Genomic DNA, 12030 nt, shown 5'->3' on the forward strand with positions numbered 1-12030 from the left:
AGAAGCAGAAACTGACGCAGGCCCAAGAACAGCTGCTTAGGACTGGAGAAGGCGAGAGAGGCGGGGTGGGGGGGGGGGGGACGGGCAGCTGAGAGCCGCCCACGCCTCCCAGCGCCGGGGGCGGGACCAGAGCACGCACGGCGGCGTGACGCAGGGCCGCAGCTGGCCTCGTTCTGGCCGTCGCCGCCGCTTTCAGGCGGAGTAGGATGAGGCCCGCGGCTGCAGCTCCGGCGTCGGCGGGGGCAGCAGCAGCTGAGGCAGCAGCTGAGGGAGCCTCGACGGCCGCGCCCCCCCCTCCTGACCTGGATTAGGCCCAGCAGCTCCGTGGCCGCCGCCGCCCCGCGGGGGGGCGGGGTGGGGAAGTGCTTCGTCTCCCCGCCCCCCCCCCCCATCGCCGCCGCCGCCGCCGCCGCCTCGTAGGAGGCTACCGCCGCGACCCCAGGGAACCCGCGGCCCAGCCTTAAGCCCCCAACCCCGGGGGCTGGCATGAGCGGCTCTTCGGCGGCGCCGGGGGGCGGGTTAGCCGTCGCCGCCTGAGCCCCGGCCTGCCGCCCGACCCCACCTCGCTGACCGAGGCTGACCGCGGAGCGTGCGAACGACCCCGCTACTGCTTTCTTCCTCCCCCAGATCACACACCCCAGCCCCGGAAGATGGGGAACTGCCTGAAGTCCCCCACTTCGGATGACATCTCCCTGCTTCACGAGTCTCAGTCCGACCGGGCTAGCTTTGGCGAGGGGACAGAGCCGGATCAGGAGCCGCCGCCGCCATATCAGGTAGGGGAGGGTGTGTGTTGGGCAACGGGGGTGCGAGGAGTAGAGGCAGCTCTGGCTGAGATTGTGGGATCTTCGGGGCTGTCACTGCCCCTGGCCTGAGGGGCACTGACCCCCTTAGGGCTGGATGTGAGGGTGATTACTCCCCACCCTCAGGATAGGGGGAATCCTTCACCTCCCCCTCAAGCACTGCGTGGGGATGGTACTTGTCCTTGAGTTCTGGGATTCGAGTATGTGTGATATCCCCTTGGCCTATGGCTGGTAGTTAGATGGTGGAGTTTGGAAGTGATATTTTCCTGCCTTTATGCCTGAACTGTGAGGTTTGGAGGTGATTTCCTCATCGCATCGCCAGCTGGATTTTGGGTTCTGGATAGGTGGTTACCCCCTCCCCCCCGTTTATACTTTCAAGTGTGATCATCCTCTCCTCCCTCCTGTCTGTCTGTATTCATTGGATCTGGTAGGCGTTCATTTCTCCCTCTGCTTGGGAGATTTCCAAGTAGTGATTTTGGTTCTAGCAACATCGAATTACTTGTTTTTATATATGTTTATATTAATTTTTAATCCCTCCTTTTGCTCCACCCCTATGACACACCTTTTAAACACGCTGACTTAAGAGAACTTGCTTATCTTGAACTTTGGAAACCTTCAAACCTTACTTGAGAAATAGCTTATGTTACTTGTGGTTCTCCCTTTGTATCAAAGACTCGTCTTCTAAATAGCTTCACTGCTTTTTGTACAGCAATCAGCAGCTCCAGATATCTTTACACAATTAATAAAGAGCTAAAGACTGCTTTAGAAAACTCAAAATAGATATGCAGATGTTATAATCCGTAATATATATAAACCTTTCCTCTACTTTTTCAATTTTAAATGATGCTGATTAAAAACTTTTTCCCCAGAAGGGCTTGGATAGTTGTGGCTTAATTTTTTTCATGAATGGGGTTTAATTTTCAAACTGGGCAGTCTCCTTTGTTGTTTCATGTGGTGACATCATTATCTAGTGTTATTCTTTTCTCATTCCTATGTAAATCAGTGTCTCACCACACCAGAAAAACCTGATCACATATGCTGGTTTTCTGGATAAAACCCTTCAGGGGCCTTTCATATATGCCAATAAAGTCCAGTCTTTTAATTGTGGCGTAGAGACGTCTCCATGATTTCTCTTTCACATTCATATTCCAGGCCTATCAAGTACAACAGCCTGTTCACACATCTCTGCCTTAGCTCCATTTGTCCCCTCTGGAGCCCTTCCCCCAAGGTCAGCAGGTGAACAGCGTAATCCTCTTTGAGGACTCAACTGTATCTGAAGTCCCTACATTCCCCTCCCTCTCACCCTGAATCCATTACTTCCTTCTTTGTGTCCCCCTTGAAGGAAGTGTCCGCACTTTCATAAGCAGCCCATTTAACACTTGAATGTTATCCTTGTTTAGTTAGATGTGTGTCTCATTCTCGAGGCATTTCCCTCCTTCTCCAGTGTAAGCTGTATGCAGGTAGGGACCCTGTGTTTCCTGTTTGTTGTATACACAGCATCTGGCTCATAGTAGATGCTTAGTAACTGGAGTGAGTGAAGACTGTAAGCCCTTGAGAACAGGGACTATGTCCTCCTTGCTTAGTGCAATTTCTGGCACATAAGCACTTAAATGTTGAGTGAATTAATGAATTTGAATTCAGTTTTGTAAATTTACACACCCATTTCTTCCAAAGAATTGTCACAAGGAAGTCTCTTAAAAAATCCAAGCTAAGTCTAGATGTTTTTCTGAGTCTTTGAAGCAAGTAAATAGTTTATATTTCACTCTTGGTTTCCTTCATAAATGCTATAGGACAGTGTGCTTATTTCAGTTTCATAAGCAAATTCTTTTAGAAGTATGAGTTTTTATTTCAAAATCTCCTTCCATGTTCCCTAGCCCCCTTCTAGGCAAGTCAAATATCTTTGACTTTCTACACTCTTTCTCTTATATCCTTATGATAAATACAGTGTTAAGAATAACTTCTTTAGGGCTTCCCTGGTGGCGCAGTGGTTGAGGGTCCGCCTGCCGATGCAGGGGACACGGGTTCGTGCCCCGGTCTGGGAAGATCCCATATGCCGCGGAGCGGCTGGGCCCGTGAGCCATGGCCGCTGAGCCTGCGCGTCCGGAGCCTGTGCTCCGCAACAGGAGAGGCCACAACAGTAAGAGGCCCGCGTATCGCAAAAAAAAAAAGAATAACTTCTTTAGAATTTATGGGAATTGTATTTGCCTTTTCCAGGAGGATAAGATGATAAGAGTTTTTTTGGTGTCATGAAGGAACGTTTTTTGAAACATGTTTGTGACAGCGGGAGTTTTTTGTGGTTGCCATTTCCTGAAATGAACGACCCAGATACTGATACGCAAATTTGGCATCAATTTGAAAGAAGTAATTTCTTTAAAGATAGAAGCATAAAAAGAGGAACTTTTGTAGAAATTTGTCTTACCTGAAGGAATTGAAGTTTTTAGGAATGTAAATCAGGTGATCTGAGAAACACTAATCCAAGGTAAATGATTTATATTTTCAGTGGATAGAAGTGACTTATTTTTTTCTTCAAAAATAGTGTATAATTGACAGAGCTACAGAAATATGGGCTTATTTCCTTAAAGCATAGTCTCAGTTACAGTAGGATTTTTAAAAAATTCATGGAGGGAATAACTGATTATAAAGGAACATGCTTGGTATTTCTCTGTAGTGAATGGTTAAAAGAAAAGATGTACAATGTATCTATATGCCAAGAGCTCTATATAAAAAACTTCTGTAACATCCAGTTATTTCTTATTAACAGGATCTGAGATTTGTTTTATCTATTTATGCTTAAATGTAAGCACTGCACTACTGTGGTCAAAGTTGATGGGAAGTACATATTTCTCTCCTGGGTTTCTTTTGTAGCCTCCTAACTGGTCTCTCTGCTTTCACCCTTACCCTCCCTTTAGTCTATGCTTAACCCATCATCCAGAGTGATTATGGTAAAACAGATCATGACACTCTACTCAACTTTCTGTGGATCCTCATTTCGTTCAAAGTAAAAGCCAAATTCCTTAGTGTCCCATAAACCCTACATGATCTATACCCTCTGCTCCCATACATAGCTCTTATGACACCTCTTACTACTCTGCCCTTTGCTGGCTTCCTCTGGCCTCCTTGTTTCTAGGATACTCCAGGACCTTTACTCTGTTTTTTTCTGTGCCTTGAGTACTCTTCCCCCAGGTATCATCATGGCTGACTCCCTTACCTTCAAGTTTTTAGTCAAATGACACCTTCTTACACCTTCTCTGACCACCCTATTTAAAAGTGCACTTGCCTTGGCACCCTGGAATTCTCACTTACCTTGTTCTGTTTTTTTCCCATAGCATTTATCACTTTCTAACACATTGTCTTTTCTTATTATATTTATTGTTTATTATCTGTCTCCCCCTGCTAGGTGGTAAACTCCCTGAGGAAAGGGGAGTTTTAAAAAAATTGTTGTTTCCCAAGTGCCTAAATAGTGCCTGGCACACATTGGGCACTCAGTTGTTGGTTGAATGACTGGATTTCTTTTAAATGATTTAATATATTTATTTTGAGGCAAGTGCAGTAGAATGTTTTGTAAGAATTATGCACATTCCTAGTGCCTTTTTCCTTTATAATGGATCATTTTTAAGGAATCAATCCTAAAAATCAAATCCCAATAATATTAAATATAGGAATTGGTTTATAATAATTATTGATAAAATAGGTTTTTTCCACCTTGTTTATATTCTATAACAAAATGTTTATTTTGTGAGAAAGAACTTAAATCTTTGTCCTTAAAGAAATTGGAGGGAAGAGGTTAGAGCTTTTCTTGAATTAGAAGGTAAAAAACAAATTTGGCACGTCGTCTACTCTTTCCTTCCTGAATGTTTAAAAAGAATACAGAGGAAATCTGCCCATCAAGGGCAGTCTTAGAAGGGTTGTGAGAGGGAGGATAAGTTATGAAAGGCTGAGGAATGAAGGTTGATAAGAGGAAAGGGCCAGGTAGGTAGCCCAGCTTTGAAAGGTGTAAGTGAACAGATTGAGAAACCACTAACTAGTCACTCTAAAACCCCCATTTCTCATGACTAATTTGGGAGTGGCACTCTGGTAAATTAATATTCATTGACAACAAAAAAGCACTTTACAGTACTTTAATCTGAATATATATATACATATATAAATAAAGTGGTATCTCTCACTTATGCAGTAGTTACATAGTTTGAGATTTACTCATCTCTTCCTTCTGTGCACTTTGTGATTAATACATTTGAGATTTTAAAATCAGAAGAAAAATTATTGGTAATACAGCGCTGAGTGCAAGTATAGCTCTGGTTTTGGAGTCAGATGGGTCTGAGTTCATATCCTGGTTCATATCACGTGTAAAATATGAAGAGAGTTTATCAGATTATGTTGTGTCTTGAGGAACTTCTTTCACAAATAACAAAACATAACATTTTGGATATTTCAAACTGACTGAAGGTTACTTTTTTTTTTTAAGGCTTGGTCTCTCCTATAGGACTCATTAAAAGTAACCCCTCTCATTTAAAGATCTAGAATATAAGAAAATACTCATTTTTAAGCATTCAGAGCTGTAATAGTAATAATACCTTGTTTTTCTGGTATCTTTATGAAGTTAAGTTCAGGTAGTTGAATTTTTTTTTTTATGTATTAGTGTTTTGTTTACTATTTTGTTGGAAATTACCTCAGTGTATCTCACCTATCTTGCTCTTATTAAACAAATTATTTAACTTAAAAAAATTCCCTTTGTGTGAAATTTTATCCCTCCCCTGTTGAAATTTTACCTTTTCATTGAGGTGCAGATCAACTCCAACCTCTTTAATAAATCCTCCACTGACCATTTTTTTCCCCTCTCCTGATTTCTTCAAGTGCAGTATTTTCTGTTTGTAATATTTATCTGGAAATCATGTATTATCTTATTAGCTCTCGTGCTTTAACATTTATTATTTTTCCAGATTACCGTTTCCTTAAAAGTGAGAATGATGTGTTAAGATTTTAAAAGTTTCTCAGTGGAGTGGAATGGTACCTTACACATTGTAGACACCCGGTGTCTAACTTAGAACTCTGCCTTCTCCCTCTTACACTGTCACCACTGGAACTGAGGTCTTCATGACCTCTCACAATTACCTATGTGATGTCTCCTCTTCCATGCATTTCATCCCCAACCATTTATTGTTCAGTAAATTCTATCCAAATCAGATTCCTTTGCTTCTTAATCCTTAATGATTCTTACCAACTCATCACTGAAGATCTGTCCTAGCATTCAGAGTTATGATCTGGCTTCTTTTATACTTTTCCAGCTTTTCGTAGTCTTATATAAAACTTATACTCTAGTCAGACTGAAGTTTGCTATGTTCTGTATATGCCTTCTGCTTTCCAGCCTCTGCCTTTGCTCATTCTATTCCTGTTGCCCAGAATACTCCTCTTTATATACTTCTTTACCCTTCCTATTTGATTTTAATTACTCCTCTTTATACACTTCTTTACCCTTCCTATTTGATTTTAATTCTTTATAACAATGTTGCCTGTACCCTACTAGAATCCAAGTTTGATGATTCATCTTTGCATTGCTAGAACTGTGCTTTTCACATAGCAGGCACTCAAATACTTGAGTAAATGTGAAAATCAGTTATTGTGTTTTTCTGTGAGTGTGAAGTCTTATGGTTGTTCGATTCTTTATAAATTGTTCCCAGAATCCTGTGCTTTAGTGTTTGGCTTTTGTACTTTAAAGGGTTCTGCTATTTTTCTCTCCCACATTAACTATTTTATCTGACTATATTCAGTTTTGTCCTGTCACTTCTAATTTATAATGTGCATAAGCTTTGGGAAAGTTAATCTGTTTACCTTGTTTTCATTTGAGTTTGGTCTGTGTTCTGTGTAGCTCAGCTTGCCTCTTCTTTTTTTTAATAACTAAGCAAATATCTTTGCTTATTTATTTGTAACCATTGTTACAAGGGTTTTGTTTGTTTATGCATGATCTACCCCTCTGGATGTCCTTTAATTAAGGCTGATTCTTTGCCATTAAGAATGTATGAGCACCTTTAAGAGTAGGACAGTCTGTGTGTCAGTTTAATTCTAGAGCCAATTATAGGGTAACTTGAGAAGATAGGGGTAATGAGTACTTGGTACATAAGGTCTGAGAACTTGACTTTCTTAAAATATTTTTTAGTTAGCACTTTCTAGGATATATTTTTGTAAAATTTAGATCTTTTAAAAATCATAATATAATACTTTAGGTAGGAGGGGATTTTTTTATAAAGATCTTAATTTTATTTGCTTCCTTCTACATAGAAGAATTGTCACAGAATGGCTACTATAGGTTTTCCCTGACTTTTTTTTCTTCAACGTGTACCACTTCTTTCTGTCTTTACTGTCTCAGCCAAGTTCAAAATTTCTAGAAATGAGGAAGTGAAAAGAGGATGATTGTAAATACAGTTGGAATTAGATGTTGTATTTCTTTGTCATCTTGCCTCAAGCCATTTCTGCATGTAGTTATCTTCTCTGTATTACCTTTTTTCAAGCAAAGAGTTAGGGATTATGTGTTTCTGTCCTGTATCAACAGATTATTAAAAAATAGGCTGTAACAAATTTCCAGAAGTTGATTCCTTGTCAGTAACTTTTAATATTGAATTTAACAAATATTTATGATATTGTTAACCTGTTTAGGATTTTTGCAGTTGTGATGTAAATGAAATCAAGAGTGAGGTGGTAAAGATACTAAAGACTCAGTGGAAATGTGAGTGAAAGATGTGAGGAAAAGCTAGCATATAGATAGCCAAAGTGTGTGTGTTTTTAATGGCAGAAGAAATTGCTACATGCTGTTGAAAAGTAAAGTGATAAGGGAGAACTAAATATATTTTCTGCTCTTGGAGAATCTGCCTGACCTTTTGGTTTTGATATTCAATTTGACTTTATGGTATGTTGCTTTTCAAGTCTTAGAAGAGTTCCTTATTGTAACCAATTAAAAATACTTTGAGTTCATTTTAATATGAATGCACATATACCTATCTTTTAATTAAATAGCCAACATGGAGTGTGCTCCCAGGGGCAGTTGAGTAATTATCTTGTTACTTAATCCAGAGAGCATACAGTAAGGTAAGTAAGGGATATGAAGGTGTGGGAGTGAAGAAAGCAATCCTCCAGATATATTAGTTCCTAAATTTATTAAAACTTTATGAATTCTTATGAAGCTGAATGGCTTTAAGAGACTTTTATAATTGATCCAATTAGTTAAAATTACATGTAATTTTGTATAACAATTTAATTCTTACATATGTGGCAAAAAAAAGCAGTTTACCATAAACTGAATGGCAAGGCTTTAAGGATAAAAACCAGGACACTTGATACTTCATTTCTTCTCTCGGTCAGCAGGTATGTGTTGGGCACCAAGGTGAAAGGAGAAATGAGTCCTTTACCCTTAAGGATCTACCACTTTAAGGAGGCAAGATTAATGTATATACATGAAGCATTTATTCAGTGTGAAACAGTGTAATCAAGTATTAAACTTAAGACTTTAAGTTGGAGGATCAATTTATGATAGGGCAGTGGATCACAAAATAACTCTTTAGCTTCTGAAGACATCAAATGATGAATGTAAATGTAAAAAATAATAAAAGCAAAAGAGCTGCCCTGATTAAACTATGAGTTGGGGAGCTTGGAGCTGGGAGAATAATCAGTAGGTGGTGAGCATGAATTTAGAGGGAGTTGTATAATGTTGTACAGTTAAGGTATAATATGTGCGTGTGTGTGTAAAACCTTTTTATTGCTTATATACAATAAAGAGTATATCTTTAATAGTATAAATAATATCTTAACTATATAGTCCAGTGACCTTTTACATATTATAACCACCATCGAGATATAGCCAATATCCAACCCCCCAAAAGGCTCCCTCATATCTCCTCTAACAGTCAATACCCCTTCCCCAAAGGTAACTACTGTTCTGACCTCTTACCACCTTCTGTTTGTTTTGCCCAGTTTTGAATTTAAATAATTTGTTCAGCATTGTTTGTGAAATTCGGTTATGATGTTCCGTATTGTGGCAGTAGCTCATATTATTTTGCATTGCTGTAGAGGATTCAGTTGTATAAATATACTTTTAAAAGCCATTTTACTATTAATACATATTTGGGTTGTGTTAGTTTTTGACTGTATGAATGTGCTGTGAACATTTTAAAAAATATACGTAAATACCTATTTGGTTTATATTCAGGAGTGGAAATGCTGGGTAATGGAACAGGTATATATTTAGTTTTTCCCACAATATTTTATTATGGAAATTTCAAAAACAAAGAAGTTGACAGAATTGTTTGAATATCCATATTCCTACCACTTAGACTGTAGTTAACATTTTGCTATATTTGTTTTAACACATACCCAGTCCCTTTATCAATCCATCCTATTTTTGGATGCATTTCAAAATAAGTTGCCAAAGTGGTTTCACCAGTTTACACTCCTATCAGCTATATACGAGAGTTCTGTTTTCTCTACATCCTTACCAGCACCTGGTATTGTCAGTCTTTTATTTTAGGCACTCTGATAAGTGTGTAGAAGTGTTTCATTGTGGGGTTTTTTTTGTATTTTTAAAATACATTTTATTTCGTTTAGAAGAATGACATTAAAACATAAACAGAAAGACTGAATGTAAAAGAATTGCTAAAGATATGTCAGGAATATTCTAACGAAAAGAAAGTTGGTAGTTGGTATATAGCTATATATCAATAATATCAGACAAAATAAAGTTTAAGAAATAATGCCTTACTAGGGATGAAGATGGTCACCATATGCTAATAAAAGATTAAACTCACGATGAACATATAATAATTCTGAACACATATGTATCTATTAAAATAGCATTAAAATATAAAAGCAAGAATTATTATACCAAGAGGAATATTGACAAATCCATCACCACAGTGGGAAAATTCAACATACTTCTCTCAGCATTTGATAGGTCAAGCAGAAGGGAAATAAAAGCATATAAACACAGTTAACAAGCTTGATTTAATAGATACATATATAGAGAGAGAACTCTGCAACCAATAATTATTGGTTATACTTTCTTCTCAAATGCACCTGGAATATTTATGGAAATTGACTTCATATGAGTCCATAAAACAAGTTTTAACGTACTCATGGAATTGGCACTACTACATATGTATCTTTTTTTTTTTTTAAACATCTTTATTGGGGTATAATTGCTTTACAATGGTGTGTTAGTTTCTGCTTTATAACAAAGTGAATCAGTTATACATATACATATGTTCCCATATGTCTTCCCTCTTGCGTCTCCCTCCCTCCCACTCTCCCTATCCCATCCTCCAGGCTGTCACAAAGCACCGAGCTAATATCCCTGTGCCTTGCGGCTGCTTCCCCCTAGCTATCTACCTTACTACATTTGTTAGTGTGTATATGTCCATGACTCTCTCTTGCCCTGTCAAAGCTCACCCTTCCCCCTCCCCATATCCTCAAGTCCGTTCTCCAGTAGGTCTGCGTCTTTATTCCTGTCTTACCCCTAGGTTCTTCATGACAATTTTTTCCCTTAAATTCCATATATATATGTGTTAGCATACGGTATTTGTCTTTTTCTTTCTGACTTACTTCACTCTGTATGACAGACTCTAGGTCTATCCATCTCATTACAAATAGCTCAATTTCATTTCTTTTTAAGGCTGAGTAATATTCCATTGTATATATGTGCCACATCTTCTTTATCCATTCATCCGATGATGGGCGCTTAGGTTGTTTCCATGTCCTGGCTATTGTAAATAGAGCTGCAATGAACATTTTGGTACATGACTCTTCTTGAATTTTGGTTTTCTCAGGGTATATGCCCAGTAGTGGGATTGCTGGGTCATATGGTAATTCTATTTGTAGTTTTTTAAGGAACCTCCATACTGTTCTCCATAGTGGCTGAACCAATTCACATTCCCACCAGCAGTGCAAGAGTGTTCCCTTTTCTCCACACCCTCTCCAGCATTTATTTTTTAGTTTTTTGCGGTACTGGGCCTCTCACTGTTGCGGCCTCTCCCCCTGCGGAGCACAGGCTCCAGACGCGCAGGCTCCAGACGCGCAGGCTCCAGAAGCCCAGTCTCAGCGGCCATGGCTCATGGGCCCAGCCGCTCCGCGGCATGTAGGATCATCCCGGACTGGGGCATGAACCTGCGTCCCCTGCATCGGCAGGCGGACTCTTAACCACTGCGCCACCAGGGAAGCCCTCCAGCATTTATTGTTTCTAGATTTTTTGATGATGGCCACTCTGACTGGTGTGAGATGATATCTCATTGTAGTTTTGATTTGCATTTCTCTAATGATTAATGATGTTGAGCATTCTTTCATGTGTTTGTTGGCAGTCTGTATATCTTCTTTGGAGAAATGTCTATTTAGGTCTTCTGCCCATTTTTGGGTTGGGTTGTTTGTCTTTTTGTTATTGAGCTGCATAAGCTGCTTGTAAATTTTGGAGATTAATCCTTTGTCAGTTGCTTCATTTGCAAATATTTTCTCCCTTACTGAGGGTTGTCTTTTGGTCTTGATTATGGTTTCCTTTGCTGTGCAAAAGCTTTGAAGTTTCATTAGGTCCCATTTGTTTATTTTTGTTTTTATTTCCATTACTCTAGGAGGTGGGTCAGAAAGGATCTTGCTGTGATATATGTCATAGAGTGTTCTGCCTATGTTTTCCTCTAAGAGTTTGATAGTTTCTGGCCTTACATTTAGGTCTTTAATCCATTTTGAGCTTATTTTTGTGTATGGTGTTAGGGAGTGATCTAATCTCATACTTTTACATGTACCTGTCCAGTTTTCCCAGCACCATTTATTGAAGAGGCTGTCCTTTCTCCACTGTACATTCCTGCCACCTTTATCAAAGATAAGGTGTCCATATGTGCGTGGGTTTATCTCTGGGCTTTCTATCCTGTTCCATAGATCTATATTTCTGTTTTTGTGCCAGTACCATACTGTCTTGATTACTGTAGCTTTGTAGTATAGTCTGAAGTCAGGGAGCCTGATTCCTCCAGCTCCTTTTTTCGTTCTCAAGATTGCTTTTGCTATTCAGGGTCTTTTGTGTTTCCATACAAATTGTGAAATTTTTTGTTCTAGTCCTGTGGAAAATGCCAGTGGTAGTTTGATAGGGATTGCATTGAATCTGTAGATTGCTTTGGGTAGTAGAGTCATTTTCACAATGTTGATTCTTCCCATCCAAGAACATGGTATATCTCTCCATCTATTTGTATCATCTTTAATTACTTTC

General features: G+C 39.3%; 1 protein-coding gene across 1 annotated transcript in view; it reads left to right on the forward strand.

The window, feature by feature from the left end:
* Positions 1-650: 650 nt before the first annotated feature.
* The window catches only part of RNF11 (ring finger protein 11), a 44274-nt gene continuing 32894 nt past the window's right edge, over positions 651-12030 (forward strand). Inside the window, exon 1 of the mRNA XM_065893709.1 lies at positions 651-773. Coding sequence (XP_065749781.1) covers positions 651-773 — 123 coding nt within the window. The remainder of the gene's footprint in view (positions 774-12030) is intronic.

Source organism: Phocoena phocoena, chromosome 1 (assembly GCF_963924675.1).
Source record: "Phocoena phocoena chromosome 1, mPhoPho1.1, whole genome shotgun sequence".
Lineage (NCBI taxonomy): Eukaryota > Metazoa > Chordata > Mammalia > Artiodactyla > Phocoenidae > Phocoena > Phocoena phocoena.